The 24,254-nt window shown below is 45.8% G+C and overlaps 1 protein-coding gene across 8 annotated transcripts in view; it reads right to left on the bottom strand.

Annotated features, from left to right (window-relative positions):
- IGSF21 (immunoglobin superfamily member 21) overlaps positions 1-24,254 on the bottom strand; it is a 66,510-nt gene that overhangs the window by 18,682 nt on the left and 23,574 nt on the right. For 2 of the 8 annotated variants that reach the window (XM_032448771.1, XM_032448772.1), the window contains exon 1: positions 14,406-14,706. The exons of 1 other annotated variant lie outside the window; for it this stretch is intronic. In XM_032448771.1, coding sequence (XP_032304662.1) covers positions 14,406-14,472 — 67 coding nt within the window. In that variant the 5' untranslated portion in view covers positions 14,473-14,706. Of the gene's footprint in view, positions 1-2,533; positions 2,720-14,405; positions 14,712-24,254 lie in introns of those variants that run through there. 5 more of the 8 variants (XM_032448774.1, XM_032448767.1, XM_032448770.1 and 2 more) reach the window with 5 other exon arrangements.

Raw genomic sequence — 24,254 nt, forward strand, 5'->3', positions numbered from 1 at the left:
AAGATGATGGGAGACACACGGGAGGTAATCAGAGTGCAAGGTGAGGCTGAAGGTACGGCTCTGTGGCCACAGATGTCAAATTCCAGGACTGAGGAACATTAAGCAAACGTTCTGTGACTCGTAGCACTTGGCAACATCTTGTTCATTAAAGATTAAATAACACCAGTTGCCCCCATTCCTGTGAGCACAGCAAATTACTTTTTCCCTCTCTCCCTGGCTATATCCCTAGCTCCAGCAATGCCTTATTTATGATCTTCCCAGGCAATTTACAATTATAATAGGCTGCTGCCTCTCCTACTAACCCAGGAGGGCTGTGAGAGGCATGAAGCTCCAACACAGAGTGGCCATATTTTGCTGAACCTGGAGCTTTTTCTCCTGTCAAGCTGCTGCACTGGTGGTGTGGTTTTTTTTTTTGGTTGGTTTTTTTTTTTTTCCTCCCTCCAAAATGGAGGAAAAAAGTATTTTAATACAGGTTTAACATTCACAAGTGCAATCAGATGTGACAGACAGAGGCAGTGTCAGGCATCCAAAGGAGATGGTCCTTTGCAAAGAAAAAAGGTGAGGGGAGCCCCTTTCTGTTCTTAAAGGCATAAAGGCACATGAGTTTTGCTTGATTTCTCACTTTTTCCTTACAGAAAACCAAAAGCTGAGTATCAACAGGACAGAATGTCCCCAAAACCCACCCAAAATTTGTGCTGGATGTTATAATTCTTCATGCTATATTTCTTTTTCTATTTATGCAGTAAAGCCATAACACCCGGTGTCACCGGGCCACCTGGAACAGAAGGAGAATCTCGCTCCCGCTGTGAGGAAGAGCCCTGCTGGCAGAGAGCAAATTGTATTAATGCTGTGTAAATAGGATATTAACAGGCAGACCAAACAATTAAAGAGCCAGTAATTAAAATTCATCTTCCTATCCACCATGGCGTATTAAAGTACAAACATTTAATTAGATGCCTCTTACCTCATCCATTTGCATAAGAGGGAGGAAGCACTTTGCAGCTGTATCTCTAATCATACTGCATGGGGGCTGCTAGACCACACCAGCACCTAGATCCTATGGCATTGCAGGGAAAAGGCATATAGAATACGTAGTACAGAGTATTTTTCTCCAATGAAATAGGTAGCAATAGGCACATTGAAGCCTACAACAAGCTACCTCCATCCTATGGATGTGTCACATGTCTTGCTAGCTCTTTGTCATTTTAATCAATAATTTTAGTCAATAATTGATTGAGCGTGGCTGGTTTGGCCTTTTGACCCTTTTAAATCAAGATTAACTGAGAAAACCACTAAAAGCAGGACACTGACACCATTAGTTATAGAGGGACCCTTCAGAAGGACCATGGGGACGGGTGGGTGCGCTTCAATTCAGATTTTGTGATAAAAATCGTTACAAACTCTACAAACTAGTGTCCTCTTTTTAAGCCTTGCCAAGCAGGTTTTATCATAGTGTCACAGTCCAACTGGCATATAAGGACAAACTCCAACACCAACTTCCAACAGTTTCACAAACCCAACTGAGATGGGACTTCTGAACACCACCCGCAGCTTTTTTTCTTTCTTTCTTAAATCCTGGGCTTCCTTCCCCCCAAAATACCCCAGCCAACTAAAATCCCCCACCAACTAGAGCCCAATGTCATATTGTGCCATGGTACCTAACATCACTGCAGTGCTTCTCCAACACTACACATCACACAAGGGTTTCTCAAAGAATTACGCTAACATACCTTAAGAAAGACCATTTTTAGACTTTAGTTTTGTCGTCATCATCAGCCATTTTAAAGTTTTTACATCTTACATTCTTACTAGATCCAACCAGTGCCCATAGCCATGCACAGTGGGACAATAGCACAGGCTGCAGAAAAATGAAGTATGAGGCTTAAAATGGATTACGTTGGTCAAGAAAAATACCCACAACACATTGCAAATGCTTTCGGTGGATTTGTATCCACATCAGCACAACCTTGGCATAGGCGAGGGCACATGAGGAAGGGTCTGAACAAAAAGCCACTTGTCTCTCAAGGGTTTGGATTTCTGCAGACAGCCCCAGACAAAGCCCGAGGTGCTTCTCCCATCGCAAACACAGGGCAGCCTCTTTACTGTAACCAACTTAGAGCAGCCATCAAGCAATGCTAGACCCCTCCATCTTTCCCAGTTTGAAGTTAGGTTAAAATAGGACTTGATGTCATCCCATCTACTTCAGCACCCCCCTGGTCTTTGGGCTGTGCCATCTGGCAGTGGATCACACAAAAACAATGAGTGACTCAGGACTTGGGAACCTGGAGAAGATGCAGAGCCACCTTCTCCCTTCCCATTGCCCATTTCCTGCCTTCTCCACCTCCTTCCAGCATTTCCAGTTTTTTCCTCCCCTTTCCCATCCTACTGACTCTCTCCACTCATCCACCCATCACCGAGCACGAGTTAATAAAACAAATGCAAAAGACCTGCTTTGCACAAGCCTATTGTCACCTCCAGTGTGTCACCAACAAACAAATTTGCAACGGACAGAGCCATCCAAGCAGCTACACACCTCATGCATGGGAAACAAAACCTCTTTTAACATCTTCTGTCGTGCCTTTTCCAGCCAAGGTTTGACAGCAGTGCTGTTCCAGCTCACCGGAGCACAATATGAGAAAGCTCCTTTCACTCCTGGCATCGAGTTAGCGCTTGTAGTACATCTCCGTCAAGCAGGATGTTTGTGTGAAAGCCTCGGGAAACTGGTCATTCCTGTGAGTAAGCTATGTCGTTTTTTTTAACTCCATAGACAGAGGAATGCATGGTCAGCTTGTGCAACGCAACCCAGAGTGTGACAGCAAAAAAACAAAGAGGAAAAAAAGAAAATGAAAGCTTTGAGGAAGTTTGGTTAAATGGCTGTGGCATTTTTCTGGAGCAAGTCCACCCCTTGCTACAACACCCAAGATAACCTGGTATGACTCATGTTGGTGCTTAGTAGATCCCTGGATAAAATTAGGCACTTTGTTGGAGAGAAACTCTTAAACGTAACACTGATGGTGGAAATCCTGCAGTCATAAAGCCAAGGGCCACCTCCTGCCCCCCTCAACACACAGCATCCTTGGGAAGAGGAAAATGACAGCAAAGACAAATGTACCCATTACAAAATGAGAGATGTCCCAGATAGCGGAAAAAGTTCTAAAAAATAAGGCTTGGAAGAGAGAAATAGGCAGGGGATAAGTGGGAGCAGCAAGACTTTGGGGGTTATCATATTCAAACAAATGGGAAATATTTCAATATCTTCAAAGCTGAAGACAAAAACCAGCTGTGATGATACAGCCTGACATTACTCATAAACGAGTGGTTTTTCTGCATGCATACCCATAGAGAAAGAGCAGATAATCAACCAAAATCACTTGGAAATACCTGCTGAGCCCCAAAACCCATAAATCATACTCAAAAGAGATCAAGCAATATGGAGAAGATGGGTCTTCCCACCCCATGCAAATTACAAACAGGGCTGCGTTTGCTGCAGTGGTAAGCCTTCTCAATGCATTTTATTAGCTACTACTAGACCCCCCTGCATAGTCTAGGAAACCATGCCCATAAATTATAGACAGAATATTTATCTCTCACAGCTGCGCAGACGTGAAGTATGTTTAGCAGCATTTACTCCAGCACACTAAAATTTTATTTATCATTTCTCCCCCTGCGTGCTCAGTACATTGCCCTAAAGCTGCCAGCAAACGATGCATGCCTTCATCTCCTAATGATGCTGGGGTGGAAGGGGCACGCTTTACCACTGCATCTTCATCCTACAGATTTGCTATTAAAATATGTCGTCTTAGTGCAGTACTGAAGTGGTTCATCACAGCTGGAATGATGCTGGAACCAGCGGCTGTGACTTGTGGTGGGTCGTTGGTTCTGAGTTTTTGGAAGGATTAGACACTGCTCGTTTCTCTCGTTCCTTTATATCCATTTAGAGGGGATTTGGCTACTATGGGTGCTTTGATGAGTTTTCAGAGTCCTAAATGGCATCTTGAGCCAGGAAAAAAGGGAAATAGAGCCTGAGAGAGCCCAAATCCCCCCAAAAAACAAGACAGGCACCCCATTGATTTCAAGCAATGGCTCTGCCACTGCCAAAACTGAAACCTAAAGCACTCTTGGGGCAGCCAGGGCCCCAGATGCCCCGATTTTTAAATGGAGATCACACTCTTCATTTGCATGGATGCATATATGCAAATTGGAGCTGATTGCTTGTGGAGCAACGTGCCACTCACACTGCTTGAGAAAACACAAATGAGCAATTTAAGGTAGATTCCTCCAAACCAAAAGCAGCTTGCTTGCACCCCAGTGTTTTTCCAATATGTGCGCTCAAGATGCTCATTTTTGCAAAACAGGAAGTGATGCAGCAGGTGAGAGATATCACCTGCCTTGATAAGGACACACACTGACTTTCTGGGCACATTGCACCAGTTGTGAATGCATTTTTTTTCCATGCGATTTTCATGTGGCATTTCCAGTCTAACCCCTCAAGAGAACATGACAACTGACCTGACCAACTGCTGACAGAGCATCACATGCTGAAAGCATCCCAAACCCCCCAGAATCCCTTTGCAGTAATGCACGGCACCTCCCAATACCCTGGGCATGATGTTGGCTGATGGTCAGGACTGGGATGCCCTGCAAATATAAGCATCCTTCCCCTTGTACTTGCTCAAACTTCATACCCCTTTTGCTTTTTAGTTATTCACTATTGTGCTGAGGCCAGCAGAATCTGCTAACCCCCATTCACTGCACAGCAAACCCCTCCTCAGTGCAGATGTAGGGTTTAATTTGGTATTAACTGTAGCAAGGGCAGGAGAAGCTGTATTGAGATCCTGGAGTGCTCTGTGAAAGACTGAAAACGTTTCTTGTATTTTACCTTTTAGCAGAAAGTTCTAATTTCAGTATCAATACGAGATCCCACCAGCCAACCTCTTGCACCTCTGTGTTTCTCCCTCATTTTGCAGCAGAAAAATGCAACACCTGGATGCGGTGTTAGAGCCTCACACTGAAGCTGATACACTTGCACGAAGATGCTGAAACTTAGGAAGAAAGTTGCTGCATCCCCAGTGGAGCCTTATCCCTATTTTTGTGCAAATTAGGGTTGCTCCTGCTGAAGCAGAAGGTCTCTGCCCCACATCACATGGGGTGAGGATTACCATGGCAGAAGCCAATTATTTGAAACCATAGCTCACTTCGTTAATCTAGGCTTGAGCATAATCCTAGCATGTGTTAATTAGTGGAGCTGGAAGCTGTGTGAACTGTACATTTGGAGCAAGTCCCAGCCGTGCCTCAGTTTCCCCCACTTGCAAGAGGGAGAGCAAGATCCACCATTTTACAAAAACACCTGAGATCGAGTAAAAGATGAGCAAAACATGAGCACCAGCAAGGGATCATTAGAGACAAGCACTATTCCTCAAAAATAAATAAGTGCAATATTGAATGTTGACATCTGAAACACCACATTCCATAAAACCTTCTACTCCTCCAGCTTTAGCTTAGAGAAATACAAGATTGGAGCAGACAGACGGGGAAAATAAAAATTAATTTTCCTGAAGAGCAAGGATGAGGATTTAGGTCTGGGTGCTGCCCATGGGTTTCCCACCATGTTAAAAGTCCCAGTGGGTGGTTGTGCACTGAGCAAAAAAGAGCAGGTGACCATGAGCTATATGATGAATTTGCTTCTTTTTTTTATTTGCAAGCAAATCCAATTAGCCCAGACTTGTGATTGGCGATAATTGGGAACTGTCCGCTCCCACCCTTCTCCCCAATTGCCTGTAATTTCTGTGCCATCAGTTCTGTGCACTCTAAATGGGAAGGGATTATTATTATTCGCTTTTTTTTCATGTTCTGAACTTATACATCAAGGGCAGAACCTCGAGCAGAGAACTAAGGGGAAATAAAACCTGGTAGAGGGCAGAAGTGCTTCAAAAGCCCAAAAGCAAGGAAAAGTGACCACAACAGAGGGAGGGAGAGAGGAATGTGAGGAGAAATGGATGGAGGGAAGAAAGGAGGGACAGGGAGGGATGGAGAGAGGGACAGAGAGACCAAAGAATGGAGGGGAAGAGTAAGGGAGGAAGAAGTAGCGGGAGGGATTGAAGGAGAGAGGAATGGAGGGAGGGAGGAATGAAAGGAAGAATGGAGAGAGGAATGGAGGGAAGAATGGAGAGGGGGATGTGGGTATGGAGGAGCAGAGAAAGGGGTAGAGGTTTGGACAGAAGGACAGAGAGACGTAGAGTGGATGGGGCTGGGTAGGATGGATACCTGCATGTGCTAGATTTTACATACATAACCCCAGGGAATCCCTTCACCCCTCTGCTCAGCCCCACACAACCAAGCTCTTTTTTTACCACCTTCCTGCTCAGGGGCTGACCTCGATATCCCAGCCCCAACACCAGTACAAGGAACAGCAATGCTCCAACCCTTTGCCTTGAGCTGGGCTGCTTTATCTCAATTCCGACAGCCTGAGCACCGCGCGCATCCCCTGGTATCCTCCCATTCACCCATCCTCTATCTGCCTCTTCTCCATCTCCAACGCCTGCCACGCAAAGCCAGATTGCTAATTTGAAGCCACTCTCTTCTCCCCAATTTACACTCCATGATTAATAATCCCTTTGCTCTCCCAGTAATGCTTTGCCGCTAATAAGATTAAAACATATCACCCTCTTACAGCACTGATTCATAACCCTGATTTACCATTATGTTGCTGCTGCTGTGGAGAGAATGCACATGGCTGTTACCTTAATCCCTATCCATCTCTGCTCCGTTGAGAAATAACTGCTAATTAATACCTTTCTGTCTCCTGACTGCTTCCAGATATGCCTGACTATCATTATTTGGCCGGCTTTTTGCCGTCAATCTGCAAGACTGATAGCAAGAAGGAAACAGGATGCCCTAAGTAGCTCTGTGCATTTTGTTGTTTTTTTCCCCCCAAAATTTGTGACATCACATTAGCCCTCCCAGCATGAGTTTGATTGCATTGAGATAGAGCAGAGCTGGGTTTTCCAAGCTCCTTTTCCATGGGGTATCCCAAAGGCTCATGAGGATGTACTGGTCCCCATCCACAGGCCCCCACCATCTTCATTCATTTTTCTCCACTTTCCCACATCCATCCCTATTTCTGCATCACAACTCTGCACTCCCAAGCCAACTGGAAATGGGACACCCCACAAAAAAACCCAACTGCCTTATTTCTGCATCATGACTCCATGTCCCCAAACCTGTTTGGAAATGGGGCATCCCAAAAAACCCCAATTGTCCCATTTTCCCTGCTCTTCCTCTGCTAGGAGAGCACAAACCAGTGACATCAGAAACAACTGCAACAGCAGCAAGAGCTTGGGACAGGAGGGGGAAAAAAAAAAAAACAACAGAGCCTCTGATCTGATGAATGTGGCAGGGGAGGCTGATGCTCTGCTTTTAATAAAACATAACGAAGCGTAGGATCATAAAATATTTCCTTTAATTCAGTGCTCCCATGAGGGTGGGTAATAGAGGCTCTGTAATGCGGTAGGATTTCCTCAAAGCTTGCCAGCGGGGAGAGGACAGCACGATTTGTGAAACAGCCCATTTACAAGCTGCAAATGCTCTCCTTCCCATCCCAGCCTTATTTTGAGGCAGAAGGAGCTCAGGCTGTTCATACTATCTATCATGCTATCAGCCTTCTCAAGCTATCTATGCTATATCTCCTACATATCCCTTACAATCAGAGCATCTCCATCCTGCCACACCTTTTGGGGTACCAGCCAGCCAGCTTTTGGGTAGAAAAAGGCGAAATATAGCACCACATAGCCCTTTATGCTATATCCCATATAGGTCTTGTATAGCCAGAGCATCCCCATTCTCCTGCACCTTTTGGGGCTCTAGCCAGCCAGCATTCAGTGTGGAAATAAGTGATCAAAAAGGGATGCTCAGCTCTTGCCTGGCTGCCTCTTGCCCCCTGCTTCTCCCACCCTCATCCTCACAGGTGTGCTGCACATATTCCATATACAAATCTATACATCCACACCTCCCAGGCAATGTGACATAAGTGATTAACATCCTCATGTTAAAAATCTCTCTGCATCTCCTTTGTCCTACACCAAGCACTAAATATAACCACTCAATATACTCTCTCCCTTCCAAGAGAGATAACATTGTTTAAATAAGCCTTTTAAATTTTAAAGAGTCGGGTTGTTTTCCCACAGTAGGAAGCTTTTAGCAGATCAGAGGTAGGAGAAGGGGGGGGGGGGGGAGTCTGGACAAACACATGATAGAATGCAGTTCCACTGCAATGGGAAATCCCAGAACACGGGCAGCTCTCCTGTCCCATTGATCAAATCCTGCCCCTGCAAAATCATCTCCTACCTACCCCAAAGTCACCCAGATGTGTTTTCCTGCTGCCAAAAACAAACAACAAAAAAAAAACAAACCAAGATACATTTCTGCAAGCAGAAGGCTTAAATTTGGCAACCAGGCTTCCTTCAGTGTCACTGTGCTCCCACGCTGCTGCTATAATTACAGCAGAGTAAATTCACTCTCCATCAGAAGGAAACCCAGACACCTCCAGCCAGCTTGTATTCACCAAATCTTTCCTAAGATTTCCTTAAAAAGACATGAAAAAAAAAGCCAATCCCACAATGATAGCACAATGAGATGTAAACATAGCTTTAAAAGAGCCACCTCTGCTAGCACTCATGAAAATATTTCATCTCTACGCGCATATAAGCTGTAACTAGAACAGTTCTATCTGCTCAATCAGATCCAGGCTGTTGGTCATCCAGCATGGAGCAAAACACCCTCCCCAACACACCTCTAAACTAGAGCAATTCCAATGTTTTTGGTGATACCTGATAAGCTGGAGCCTTTTCCCCCCCCAGCTCTCCTGCTTTTTTAGCCCACCTTGCCCACCCTGCAGAAAGCCAGCAGCTTCCAGAGCCATTTTCCTTTCCATAATTTTCCTCTTTTCAAGTATTGCCAGCAGCAAGATCCAGCCTCCTTTTGGGGATCAGCCTTTGTAATACAGAAAGCAACACTGCCACCAGCAAATTCCACGTTATCCCCCATATCCATCCCCCTCAAAAGCATTTCCATTGATGGCAGCAAACCCAGGAGCCAACAGGAGTACCACCACCATATTTCCAATCCCCCCACATCCCTACTGGCACTTTGGTCCCACACACAAAGCACCTCTTTGGTCCTACAGGAAAAAGCAAACCCCCATCAAGGGGCATTCCCAGCTGGCTCCTGCCCATCCCTGCCACTGAAGTTACTCCAATCATTTTGCAAAGAAATATATCAGTGTAAATGCAAAGTAGGTGCATCCCAGCAGAGGAAGCTCCAGCTCCTATTTTCCCAGCCTGGGCAGACAGGATGCAGCTACAGGATTTATCTGCAAGCATAGGGAGGTGGAGTGGGGCTGGAACAACAGCTGCTAATCCCTTCACCCTCCTCTCTGAAGTATATTGTTGAAGGCATTATATAAAAGGAAATTATACAGAGGTTTGAGCAGAGAGGAGCAAAATCCCTACTCTGGCCCTCCGGGATACTGTCTTTCAACTAAAAAGGGTTTTGCAGATGGAGATTTGCTCCCGGCAGCAGAACAGAGAAAATGTGTGGTCCAGAGCCTGGGAAGGGCCTCTTGCTCACAGCATCCTTCTGATGGGAAATGCATCTTTATCTCAGTGTTCCCCAAACCTCCTGGGAGCAGAGGGCAGCCAGAAGTCCCTTGGCTTTACTGTGGATCCAGCCAAGAGCTTTACAAGAGTTCATTACAGAGAGTGGTGAGGTGCTGGAACAAGCTGCCCAGAGAGGTTGTGGTTGCTGTGTCCCTGGAGGTGCTTAAGATCAGGATGGATGGAACACTGCGCAGCCTGTTCTAGTACCAGATCTGGAGGCTGGTGGCCCTGCCTGTGGCAGAGGGGTTGGAACTTGATGATCCTTGAGGTCCCTTCCAACCCAAGCCATTCCACGATTCTATGGATGGATGGACAGATGGATGAACAGTCATGGGGTTGTCAGGATCCTACTAACAGGGGGTTATTCATTTACCCATTTCTGCTTCTTTTCTCTGGCATTTAGTGTTGCATGGTACCCAAACCTCTGTTTATAATAGGCTTCATGGCATGGAAAATATAGAGCTGGCAGTGCTGGTGACTGCACAGTTGGATGTGGGTCATGGTCCTGCACTTAGCTAAGAGTCTGCCTGCCCTTGGCACTTGCACCATGAATCCATCCCAAAGCCGGTAGGAGCCCCGCACTGAAAACAAGCTGTGATTGACTGTTTATTTTAGGAAGGAGATGGGGGAAAAAGAGGGAAGGAGATAATGCCAGAGAGATAATGTGAGCACCAGCCATTAGTTACAAACACATCCATCAGTACACCAAGTGCCTCAGCAGCAAGCAAACAAAAGGGCAAAGAGAGCAGCTTGGCACGGAGCAAACACAGCGCATCAGCTGCATCCTCCCCGCTCAGCTCTATGCAGGCTGATTTACAGGCTGGGAAGTTTTCCAAAACAAAACAACAACAACAAAAAAACCCACAGGGTCTGGGGGCTCCTTCAATGGACTTTTCCCCAATGACTGACTTGCAGTCAATGAAATCAAGCAAATGGGGCGGTGAACCAAAGCAGTAAGTAAAACAACAGTAGGCGCCAAGCGATGCCCATCCTCCCTGTGCATATCAGATGCTTCATAAAAACCCAGTGCATCAGTGCAGGAACTGAATAGCACCTGCATACTGCTGAAGCCTGGATGCAACCTGAAGACTTCTGCAAGGGCCTGAAGGTACGAGAGATAGCCCATGGTGCATGCAGGAAGGCTGCAATGGATACAGCATACAGTGCACTGCATATAACGTTTGCACTCTGCATATAGTGCATTGCATATAGCATTCGCATGTTGCATACAGAACAGAGTATGTTGTGCAATGAGGGACATTAGTAGAGGAAATGGGTTGACGGTTGGACAAAATGACCAACCTTAAGGATCCTATGATTATATATAGTGTGTTTAGCATGTTGCACGTAAGATCATTTACCACCCTGCAGATAGGATTTAGCACCTTGCATATTGCAAGGGCTGCTTACCTCACAGGTCTTGAAAGCCAAACCAAGACACGCAACACATACACACACCCTGTCTCTGTCGCCTCTGTAACTCTAGAGAAGCCAAAATTTGGTAAAAAAAGAGGAAATTGGCCAGACCTAAAGTTAAATGCTGCAGCACTATCAACACTAAGAACTTGCTCATTGCAGCAAGGAATGGGGAATTTGAGGGATTTGCCCCAAAACTGCACTCTGGCACCTGGAGGAACACAGAAATAGGATCTAGAACATGGGGGTTTTGCAGGAAAAATGAAGCATGGAATAACTCTGTGCCCCAAAGCTGCTTATTAACTTGGGAAGGTGCAGGGTGAGAGGAGGAAGCTTGCTTTGTAGGAACACTCTGGATTGAAGCTGGCAGCTCTAAAGGGCTGCAAAACGCAGCTGGTGGAGAGAGAGAAGGGAGTAACAGAATTGGCCTAACAGGGAGAGGGGAAGAGCAATTAGTGGGGCACGGAGGATTGTCAGAAGGGCTTTATGGATTTACTCGGGAGGCAGGAGGCTTTGCAGGAAGCAGAAATTCATGGAAATAGGGAGTGTAAAAGGATAAAAAGGAAGTGACCCTGAGCTGAATACGAGATGGAAAAACAGGAGCAGGAAGGCTGACAGAATGTGTCCTGCTTTTCCAGGTCAGTGCTGTGCGCTCGTAGGTGAATTAGAGCAGGCTGTGCTGCACGTGGTGCAAGGATGCTCCTCCTCCTCTCTGCACTGTGCAAACTCCCAGACACCTGAGCACCAAATTTTCTCCTTTTCTACCCGAAACCCACTAAGATGATGGCTATATCAATATCTCACCAATATCAGACTTCAACACATTTAACTCTCCTTTCATGATTGCAAAACACAGCTCCGACTTTCCCTGCCCATTAGAAGAAACCTGATGAGCATGCGATGGGAGCGTATTTCACGCAATGACTTTGAGCAGTTTGCCAGCAAACTGCTTGGAGCTGCCAAGGAGCCATCAGGCTGCTTGCAGATGAGACTCTGTGCCTTTCCAAAAACCACCACCTAGAGGCTATGGGGCAATTGCCAGCCACCGTCTGACCGCTCACCTCCCGCACATGCCCTCATTTTTCCATTTTGATGCTCTCTCAACCCACTGAGCCGTGCCCAGGCTGCTTTTCCTGGCCAAGGGGAGAGATTAAGCTTGTTTTAGTGGGAAAAGCTGTATTGGGAAGGATGCAGCTGGCCTACCACACATTCAGAAAGCAGGGAGCATCGTTTGAGGGAATAAAAGGGCTTTTCATTCAGAGGTGATGGATGGAAAGCCCCAAAATACACTCACAGATGCTCCTACAAATGCTCTGCTTGAGTGGGAGTGCTGCTGATAGGATGCTCAATCACAGTCCCAGAGATGGGGCAGCAATCGGGGACACCACAGGGAGAACACAGAGCACACACCACGCATTATAGACAGTGCACATAAAAATAAATAAATTAATAAAAATTAACCACTTCAGAGAGGTTAGTGGGGGAAAAAGCAATGGGACCTTGCATCCCCTTCCTAGGGGTGGATCCTGCTGCATCCCTGGCAAGAACAAGGCTGGAGATCCCTGGGTGCAGCATCCCCGGGCCAAGAATGTTCTCAGCCAAGGAAAAGCCATCTGCCTAATGTTGAACCTCGGGAGCTGCCATCCACTGCCAGAGCATTGGGGTGGGCTTTTTGCAATGACATATTTCTTTTTTGCTTGGAAAGTGCTGGGTTTTGGGACAGTGCTGAGGAAACGCTTCAAGCAGCTCAATCTCAGGATATGGGAACACACAGAAGTTTCAGTAGGGCTTTAAGAGCTGAACACCAAGCTTGCTGCAGCACTAATTCAGATCCATTAGCCATGATCAGATCCTATCATATCACTTCTCACCCTACAGCCCCATACTGACCCACAGAAAAAAACACTTGGACCTTTCCCCCCCACAAACACATGCCACAGACACAGCCTTACCCATCCCCACTCTTCGCAATCATCAGCAGAAGAGCATGTTAAAAGAGGAACCCGGCTCTATGCAGATGGATCTGTGCTATCCCCAAAGGATAACATTGGGTACTTCGCCTCAAACTGGGGAAGAATTGGTGCCTTTGTGCCAATCCTACAGAGCGCAGCCACTGCTCCCCCTCCCTGTGCCCTGCAGCAGCTGACTGCTGCGTTTCGTGAAGGAAAAAGTGTGTTAGAAATAGCAAAATCCCAACAGTTGCCCAATCAGCGCCACTCACCTCCCACCACTTGAAGCTGTGCAGAGCAGGCAGGGCTTTGACGCACTGTATTGGGAATGGGCTATGGGGTACCCCTGCACATCCTACTAGCAGGTGCCCTATTAACGAGGACAATGTTAGCACCCCATTAATGGGTTCAAAAACAATGTCCTGTTGGGGGGAACCCTATTAAAAGGTAAAAAATGGGTGTTCTATTTGCAGGTGCCCTACTATTGGGTCTAAAACCGGTGTTCTATTAATGTCTGCCTTATTAGCAGGTCCAAATTTGGTACCCTATTAAAGGGGCCAAACCTATTGCCCTATCAGCTGGTTCATTTATTACCTGGTCCAAGCCAAGTATCCTACTAATGAGTGACTTAATACCAGGTCCAAAACTGGTACCCTGTTAACAGATGCTGTTACTGGGTCCAAATGGGTTGCCGTATTACTGAATTCCCCTATTATCAAGTCCAAACTAGGTGCTCTGCTTGCAACTGCCTTATTAACAGATGCAAACCTAGCATTCAGTTAACAAGTGCCCTATTAACAGGTTCAAATCCAGCATCCAATTAGCAGACATCCTATTAACAGGTCCATATCTGATATGCCATTACCAAATGCAAATTTGTTGCCATATTAGTGATTTCTCCTATTACCAGGTGCCCTATTACCAGGTCCAAAGCCACTACCCTGTTACTGGGTGCTATATGCCCTGATCCAGGTCCAAAACTAAAGATCTATTAACAGGTGCTCTAATCTCAGGTCCAAAACTAATGCCCTATGACCAGGCTCCCTATCACTAGATCCAAAACCACTGCCCTATTACACAGTGCCTTATTACCAGATCCAAAACTACTGCCCGATTATCAGGTCCCCTATTCCTGAGCACACTACTATTAAGTACAAAACCACTGCCCTACTAATCATGCCCTATTCCCAGATCCAAAACCTCCGTCCTATTACCAGGTCTAGAACCACTTCCCCATTACAGAGGGTCTTTCCCAAGCCGCGAGGGGGGGGGCACAGAGCCCAATGCCCCCGCACACTCGCAGCAGAGCATCTTCCCGTTATCTGGGGTCAGGGCACAGGGCTGGGGAGGGGGAGGAGCGGCAGGGGAGGGGGGTGATGAAACTCACCCAGTGCCAGGTCCAGGAGATCCCAAAGCAGCAGTAAAAAGAGGGGCAAGGGGCTCATGGTCCGCATAGCGTCCGCGGGGGGGGAGGGGGAGAAGGGCAGCCCCACAGGGCTCAGCGGTGCCCCGAACCAGTGGCTGTTGCATGGGGGGGTCCGGAGGGCATCGCGGCGGTGCCGGGCTGGGCTCGGTGCCCCCTTTGCCGGTCCCACCTCGCCGACCGCTCGCAGCTCCGGCGCCGCGATGCCACCGCCCGACCCCCCCGGTACCCACCGCCCGGCTGAGCCCGCCCCGGTCCGGCCCCAGGGCGGGGCTGCAGGGAGGTGGCTGGGGATGGATGAGATGTGGGATGCGGGGCGGAGCTCGGAGCTGTGATTTGTGTGAGCGTGTGGGTTGGCGTAGGGTATGAGGGGAGGCTGTACCCTCAATCCCAGCTTCACCGTGCCCATATCGCAAAATTGCCGGATCTCCCCTCATTTTAAGCCTGCCTCGTACAAACACTCCCCAGCATTGTCCCTGGGGGTTACAGCTTCCAGACCAACACAACCCGCTGCACCAGACTGATGGAATCTGCTGCCTTATGGCTTGCTTCTTCACCAACCAACCCCAGTGAAAGAAATCAGGCTTTGCATAGGTCACTGCAAAATCAAATCAAATCAAAATCAATTAATCGCTGAAATTCCTTTGCACAGGACTGGATTTTCTCTCTGCTCTATCAATGCCTGAGCAGCAGGAATAGCACTGCTATCTTTACCCTGCCCAAGGGGGAGGCAAACAGGGATTTTTTCCCATCCATTGGATGATGAAGCTCATAGGAGAAACGCTTACAGGGGCAGGAAGATGAGGCTCAAAGTTCAAAAGGGTCACCCAGCTCAAAGCAATGTAAAGAGGGGTGTTTAGCATGAAGATAATTGTAGAATCATTAAGGTTGGAAAAGACCTCTAAGATCATCCGGTCCAACCATCCACCTGCCACCAATGTTGCTTACTAACCAGAATCCCTAACCACCTTTTGCATGCACAGCCACCCCCCAGTGAGCTGGGAGGGGCATCTCGAAGTGCTTGAAGAAGGAGTCATAGTCTTTCCACAGCAAAACGCCTTTGACAGCCTCCAGATTTAGTAGTGGAGCACAAGAAAAGCATGCAGGCTGTCAGCTGAATCCCAGGACATTGGAGGAGACAGTAAGTGATGTAAATTGTTGGATGAAGATATTGCCGTTTATATTGGGTGTCTGGCTTCATTGGGTTTTGCCTGGGTTTTAATTTCCTGTGAATTTAGAGGCTGGTTAAGGTACTCTGCTGACAGCCCCAGGGGCTGGAAAAACACAAGATGAGCTGACTTGGCTGTTCTTTGTCTTTTCGTTTCTGAAAAAAGGGCTTTCCTGTAGCTTGCAACAGAAAATCCCTATTTGAGGATGGAGCCAACATCCTTCCCATCCTTGATGGATGGAGCCAGCAGAAAAACAAGATCCACAGCACTGTCCTCAACACCTTTAGGAACAGCAGAAATACAGGGCAGAGAGCTATACGCAGATCTCCCTCTGCATCCAGTGACCCCAATTGAATTTAAAAAAAAAAAAAAAAAAAAAGTGAACTTTCTCAGCTCCTCTCTCCTGACCTTTCCAGAAGAAGTCTGTGTACTAATTAGCAGCGTAATAATGTGACGAGGCTGCAGATCCTCATTACAGCACGCAAAATTCCCAGCTACACGACTGATATGCATCTACAAGAAAATTAACTTCAGCACGAGGGCTTCATAATCAAGATTAATGAGGAAACCGGCAAGGAGCAACACGTGTCTCTAGCTCTCTGCACTGCCTGTCCTCCCCAGCACTTTGTCAGGAGTCAGGTAACCCAAAATGGGCTTTTTGGGGGAGGATATTCCTTGCCCAAACAAGTCCTCATTGAGTCTGTACAAGATCTGATTTTTCCCCATTGGCTGAAAAACTCAATGAATTGTATTGAGGATCTCAGCAGGTTCCTGTCCTGCACCATCCCTCATGATGGAAAATGCCCACATGCAGGTGAAATAAAGGAATTCTGGAGAGGCTGGGTGGGGACTCTGAGCACCTGATCAAGCTGTAAGTGTCCCTGTTCCCTGCAAATCCCTACTCCATCCCTGTGGATTTCCAGGTTGGGTATTAGGAAAAAGTGGACTCCTTTCTGTGAGCTGAGATCATCAGAGATGGGCGAGCACCTTTACTTCTCCTGTGAAATACCATCCTATCCCTGTTGGTCCCTTTACTGTTATGCTCCTGTATCATCTTTTCACTGCATCAATTGTAACAGATGGGTTGGGGTTGGACTTGGGGATCTTAGAGGTCTTTTCCAACCTTAGTGAATCTGTGGCTCTGTGATTTTCCTTAAACTTAGGTGTAGTGGGGGAACAAGTTCTGGTGAAATCCTATCCCAAGAAAAGGAATTGGGATTTATTATATTCCAGGTTGGGTCATTGGAAAGAAATGCATTGGAGAGAATTTAGGCATTGGAATGCTGCAGATGTGGTTGCAGCATTGGCACCAATTTCTCAGATTTTACCCATTTTCAAATAATCCAATTTTCTCCACAGAAAGGAAGATTTATCTCAATTTATGGACCCAGAACTTGTTCTCAATAGAAATGTCTCAGCAGGAGAATCCACCCATTCTTCCCAACCCTGCAGCTGCTCGTGACCCTTGCTGGCATTTCTCCATCAAAAATAGAAACCAGGCAGTCGAAAAGCAAAGAAACATCACCATAGGATAACCACCCAACACACTGCGTTTAAGCCCAAATGTTTTGCTTTGCTGCAATAGCAAAAGGTCTTGCTATTTTCATCCCTTTTTAACAATAAAAAGCCACTGTAAAGTGAAACAGCAGTGTTCCCAAATCACAGCTCATCCAGCATCAAGTTTTCCTTAGAGCCACCGTTTTCATTCATTCAAACCCACCTTGAACGAAGCATGACCCTGCAAGCAGTTGTTTCTACTTCCAAGGAGCCCTGCCCTCCCACTGCATTCATTTGTAGCATTTTATTTAGCACCAAATGCCCTCAACTGATCCTGCTCTGACCAGGTAGCACCAAGTCCTAGGAGGGAATTAAAGCGATTTCCCTGATGCTTTTCTCTTCCCTTGACAATGAGAGCAAAAGGGCTGCATCATGTTAGCAAGGGGCTTTTCACAGCATACATATTTTAATTATTACATATAATTAATGCGCTATAATTAACACACTCCACCATTGATTCAAAAGGGCAGGAGCAAAGCACCAAGCACCCAAACCCACAGCTGCTCTTGCACATGTTGGAGGCACCACATCAAATTGCTCTTAGCCCTAATTCTTTAAGGAGATATATATTTCAAAACCCAAAATATTCAGGTATTATTCGCAAAATATTACAATATTACAGACCCCAAAATATTCAGGTATTATTCAAGCCAGTTTCAGCGCTATGGATAATTCCCAAGATCGGTGTTTGGGCTGTAATTATCCACATAAATCTGTGCCAGTGGTTAATGCTGTTAAGAAGTCCTTATTTCCCCACTCCAGTGTAATCACAAGCATAGGTGTTTGCTTCCATTAAATTATTAGTCTCGGTAATGCTCTGATGTACATCTCTCTCCCCAACATTTTTTATTTTTATATTTTTTTGCTATATGCATTTTGCACACACATTGCATGCAAAAAAATAATAATAAAAAAACCAAGAAAGCAGTTGGGACGTGTTCAGGGAGGGCTTTGCATTCGGTATGCATGGATCAGTGATGCTGATCCTGCTCCAATTAAAGGGTAGAAAATCTACTGCAGCCACCTCTTTGGAGGAGTCCCTCCCAGTTGACACCAGTGCATACCAGTTTGGAATGCTGGTTGCTGCTATGCTGCAATTTCTTACATGTAAGCACCAAAACCAGATCCTATCATGCATTACATACTCATAGGGGAGGAAGAAATGTCCATTTGATAAGATGAAATCCTGCATGTACATCACCATCTGTTCAGCCCCATCATCTCTTCCTCTGAGCCCATGAATCAATGTTAAGGTCAGATTTGCTGTTTTCCACCAAAAATTAAGAAGTAAAAATAAAAGAATTCTGATTTCCCAAATACAGCAGTATTTCATGACCATAAGTCACCTGGGGAGGAGGTTGTCTGGGCTTGAAAGTCACATTTTTAGAAAAATGGTGATTATTTATAAAGGATTATCTTGGCCACTCTCTCCCTCCCCACAGATGGGAAGTTTCAGTTTTTCAGCTGGAAAGAATATTCTGTTTCAGAAATCCCCTTTACCTCTGCCTTAAAAAAAAATAAAAAAATCACAAAATTAAAACATTTCAGCCACCACGGAGATGAAACATCACCAGCTGTTCAGATTTTTCCCTGTGCTCAGGCTGCACCAGGAACCCATAACATTTTCTTTCCATTTGCCATCATTCCAAAACTTAGCACTGCAAAGACAATGCTTTCTGCTACATGACCATCGCTCCAGGAGCGTCTATCCCATGGCACTGTCCTGAGGCTCACGTGAAAACCAAGCTCCAGCTTGGAAGGGGACAACAAATTGCTTTAACATAAACAGAAGTGTTTCACTTTTCCAGTGCAATGGGCACCCCAACGTGATGTCTGTCCCAAGCATACCTTGCCCAGTCTCTAGCGCTAAAGACCCCCTGTGCAGCCTCAAAATCCTAAAAGCACCCTAAAGGGAGAAGCAGTTTGCACACTGTGGAAGGAGCCTGGCCTCAGCTGGTGAAACATCTCCCATCATTTAATAAACGAGTCCCCCCCTGGAGCTGAACAAATACACAAGTGCACATGCACAGATATATATATACAGAAGGCATTCAAGAGAACATCTTCGCAGCTGCTTAAATAGGCTGATGACAGCCATGGGGTTGATATAAATAAGATTAAAAGTTGCAGGCATCCTTTTCACTGGCTCATCTCCCTCCTCCATCCTGACACTCAGGATGACACGGTTTAATTTTAAACTCTTTTTCCAAGTCTTTAGCTCAAAAAGAGAATCATGATCATCTGTGCTAGATGCAGGTGAAAATGCTGTGTTTTTCCCTTTTCGTCTAATACTTTCAATTTGAAACAGAACCCCAGTAGTACCAAATTAGGGCCTCTCATACATTTCTCAACCTTAAAAATAAGTTCAAATAATAATTTCAGGATCTTTCTCTGATTTTGGCAGTGCTGGCAGCCATGCTAAATGCTTGCTTCAGCATTTCACTTTGAGTTTTTACTTTGGGTGGAAAACAAGTAAAACACTACAGGATGGGGGAAGCAGCATTGGAAGTGAAAATGGGTCCACAGGCAGCAAATATCAGCTCACCCCCATACCATGCCATGGGATGATGCCCAAAACCCTGCTGACTTTTTGGGCAACTCAGCTCCACCACGGCCATCAGACCCCACCGTGGCCATCTATAGTAACTGGACAGGTCAGTACAATGGGAAAGGCATTACAACAAAGGTGTGATGATAAAAGGACCATCATGATAGAGAGGTGCTATAAAAGATGGGAAGAAGATTGTTCACCCATATCAGAAGATTCTAGGTTCACAGAAAAAAAGCTTCAACAAGGAGGGATCTCCAAAAGGAGATCCTTCCCCAGTGGCATTCAGTCCTTAAATGAGGTTGAAGCCAGGCTCCATCCCTGCTGGTCACACAGGCAAAGGCAGTTCACAAGACTGACCAGATCCCTTATAGAGCCTTTTTCCCTTCAGGTAGCAGCAATGCCGGGGTCAGCAGAACCTGGCCCTGCTGCTGTTGGCAGCACAAAGATCTCTTATTTATTTATTTATCAATACTCACTGCTGTTGCTCGCTTGCGCTGCATAAAGTGAAAAGGCTGTCAGGTCTTTTTTACATCCTACTCTGCTGTGCCCAAGTTTTGTAGGTTAGCTTGAATTTTGGGTCCTGATTTAGGGTGTACCTATCATAAGTTGCGTACTTTACCTTATGCATGATCTGCAGTTTATCTAGCATAGGTTGCACACTGTTAACATGCGTATTTGTAAATGCATCCCCACTGAGAGGTGCAAAGGGGTTTGCATTGCCCAGAGCTCATCCATTGAATCCCAGGCATCACTGAGGCATGCAGCTTTTAGGAAGCAATGCAGCACTTCTCATCACAGGAGCAAACAGATGCCACGGTCTGTTCAAACAGAGATGCTGCCCATAGGCAGCCCAGTATTTACCCTCCTCTAAAGCAGTCTCACCATGCCTTGTTCTATTATCTCGTTTCACATCTCAGCCATGCCACCTCAATTCCCTCCTCATCCCATTTTTACAAAGTTTGCTTCCATCTGTATCGCTCCCCAGCCTCAAGGATTGCCCTGGCCTTCACCAGAGAAAAAAAAAATACATTTTAATAAATTATTTCGTTTGGGTTTTTTTTGCTACAATTTATAAATATTTCTGCTCCAAGTCACCGCCACTGCACCTCCTCTTCACACCTTCCCATTACACACTTTGCTTCCATAAAACCTCACCTCTTAGCCCATAAATCTGAGGCCGACAGAGAGGAGGTTTGAAGCAACAATAAATTTTTACGTATTGTCAGGGGAGCTCTTACAATGTCTGTATCACCTTGGGCACATAATATGTTTCATAGAGCAGGGAGCGTGCATCCATCTCTGAGGAGAGCATTTGTTTTCTGCTCTAGATGCTGACTTCAAGCCCTGTCCATCACCCAGCAAGAAATTACAACTAACAACAATGCGTGTTGATGCAAACAGGCAGAATTCAGTCTCAGGTAAAGTTTGCAGATGCATTTTCTGTTTATTTCCTCACGTCCAAAGCTCCTTTCCAAAGGTGCAAATGGGAATTGCTTGTTTGCGTGCTCTCCTTTATCCCCAGCAGCAACTTATTTGCTTTCTGCTCAGTATGCCTTGGAAGGAAGGTGAATTATGCAGGCTCTCCCAGCAGCCAGGTTAGTGATTTCTCCTGCTAGCGGGAGTGCAAAAAACTCTTGTTTTAGCCCAGATTGAGGACACATAGGTCAACTGTTTGACAGCCAGGTGAGCAAGGCAAGCCCACACATGGGGTCTGTGGTATCTTAGTTCTGATCACCAAAGATAGGGCAGCTGTGAGATGGAGTAATCTGTTGGAAAGTGAAGTTGCTACTGTTGTGTCAATGCTGTCATTGGCACCTTACATGATCTCTGCATGTCACACACTCATGGAAATGGATTTATGTCTCATCAGTGGGGTGGGTTGGTGGTTGAACTTGGGAATCTTAGAGGGAATCTTTAGCTTAAAGCAAGCTACTCACAACCCTGCTAAGCACCTTATGAGACAACTTGTTGATTGCAAAAATAAAGAGTTTGGGCCAAACCCAAGAGGACTGTGCATTTTGTTGCCACTACACCAAAATATAGAAATTGTGGACAAACTGGGGAAAGAAAAAAAGTTGCACCTCTATACCTTAGGGGAAAGAAAAAGCCAAATCCTGTCTGCTCAAGTACTGCCTGTGTTGCCTTCAGCATAGTTTGTTAAGCACATTTCCCAACCTTTCCCTGCCAGCACTGCGAGCAAGACACAGTGCTACTGTTTATGTATCCTGTGAAAAGATATTTCATAAATACACAAATTGCTTCCCCATCTCCTCAGTCAGGTGAGATGGAGAATGGGCTGTGGTTACATGCTACATCCATTCACAACTGAGTACCTGGCAAAGAGCAAAATAAACTGGCTGAAGTTTGTATGCAGACAGGATAACAAAATGCTTTTTGTGTGTGTGTGTGTGTGGGGGGGGGGGGTGCTTTGAAATCAGAAAAGCAGGGAGCAGCCCCTTTGTTGCAATTGATACAACACCATAGCATGCACTGGCCTGGATTTAAGGTAGCTGAAAGAGGGAACTGAGAACTGCAGCAGGGCAGCACACTGCCTCGTTATAGCCCAGATGTGCAAAACATTCCTTTTATCAATTCACATTTTCCCCAGTGGGTTTTTGTAGCGTTTCTCAGTCTGACTCCTCTCATCCTCCAGGACTGCCAGCATCTGATTTCTCATCTTTTTGTATTTCACAGGCTCATCATGCCCTTCCTACCAGGCTCTTGACTTGGATAAATAAGTCCAATCTTTGCAATCACCCTTTAGAGACTAGTTTTTCCAAGGCAGGCAAGACTTTATAAATGTTTTCCCCAAGGAACAAATCACCTTTTCCCCCTGGGTTAGCTGAAGCATATAAAACACTAAGTTAATAGATAAAGACAGGCAAGTCAGTGTAACGTCTTATCTCACAAACGCAGTTTCCCCTCTCTTTTCACCAAAAACTGACAAAAATCAAGGAAAACTGTCTCCCATAGTGATGTCTAGATGGAGGGCAGGAATAGGCATGTAGCTCAGATTTGAAGTCAGACTCCTAGTATTCAGAATCCCAACCTGAACGCCTCCATCCAACCTAGAAGTGTTCAAGGCTAGGTTGGATGGCATTTGGGAAGCCTGATCTGGTGGGGTCACCCAGCTCTTGGTAAGAGGTTGGGACTGGATGGGCTCTAAGGTCCCTTCCACCCCAACCATTCCATGATGCTTTGATTCCACATTTATCCCTATGCAATGCTGAAAGCAGCTCCTACATGTGGCATTCTTGCCCCCAGGCCCCATTGCAGTAGACTGTAGTTTGCAAGAAGGCACTTGCACAAACGCCATTCAAAAAGGACTTTCCAGCCTGCAGCACAAACTTTGTAAACCTGATCCAAGTGTCTTTTAACGTGCCTTTTCCTGAAAGCACCAAGCACTGACCTTGCCAACTACCTGCTTGTGAAAAAACTGCCAGATGGCTCAGTCCTGCCCATCCCAGCACCAAAACAGCCATATTCACACCAGATCATTCTTATAAGAGCAAATCCCTCCAAAAAACACCACTCAGCATGAGCATAGTGGCAGCACCACACACTCTCCTGAATGCCAGAACTCGAAAGACATCAGTCTGTTCTGCGACCAAGTTAATATAGAGTCCAGGTCCCGTGACCTATCGTGTTGTTCTCTGGGAGATGTAGTCTTCTTCTACAAGTTGCAGATTCAGTAAAATTATTCATGCTTTATATGATGTTATGATGTGGAATACTGACAGCAAAATTACAAAATTATTAAACCATGACACATAAACAGCAAGCATTGTGCTGCTTCACGTTTGCACTCTGCTGCTGATCCCAACAAAACAGAAGTTGAGAAAGGTACACTATGTTTGAGAAAAATTAGCAGTGATAAATCAAAGTGAGCCTCTGAAACCTGTTGCAAAGCAATGAGGGAAAAAAAGAAGGCAAAAGGGAGAGATTCAGCCTGCATGGGGAGAAAGCCAAGAGTGGTTATAAGCGAGCTGCTTTAAGTGACCCTTGCCTTGAGCGTAAAGCAATATCCAGAAGGGATTTCTGCTTCTCAATGGGTTTTCAAGTCTTTCAGAGGAGACCTTGCCCTCCTCAAGCTGCTTTACACCCATCTCTGGGCTGTCAGACATCCTCATTCTAGACACATCTGAACACCCTGACCAGAACATGACTGTTTGCTTTGGAGACACATCCTTAGTCCAGAATTCAGTTTTACAAAAAAGAAAAACACAGAGAAATATGCAGAAAATGAACTCTTAGAACTTTCTCTCTTTCCCTGTTACTTGCTGTAGTCAACTTTTGCTCTCTGAAGATTTGTATGTACACCTGCTTGCTCGTGAAGTCAAGGGGCAACTTTCAGGGATGCTACAACACAATGGTGAGCAAGGGAGATATCAGCAATGTCCCCCTTGGATTCTTCCAGCTCTTTTGCTCCTGGATCACTTAAAAAACCAATGCTCTTCCCAATGAATTTTGGATTCACAACTGAAGTAATAAGGAGAAAAAAAAAAAATCACAGAATCATTAAGTTAGATAGATAAG

The sequence above is a fragment of the Coturnix japonica genome, chromosome 21 (assembly GCF_001577835.2).
Source record: "Coturnix japonica isolate 7356 chromosome 21, Coturnix japonica 2.1, whole genome shotgun sequence".
NCBI lineage: Eukaryota > Metazoa > Chordata > Aves > Galliformes > Phasianidae > Coturnix > Coturnix japonica.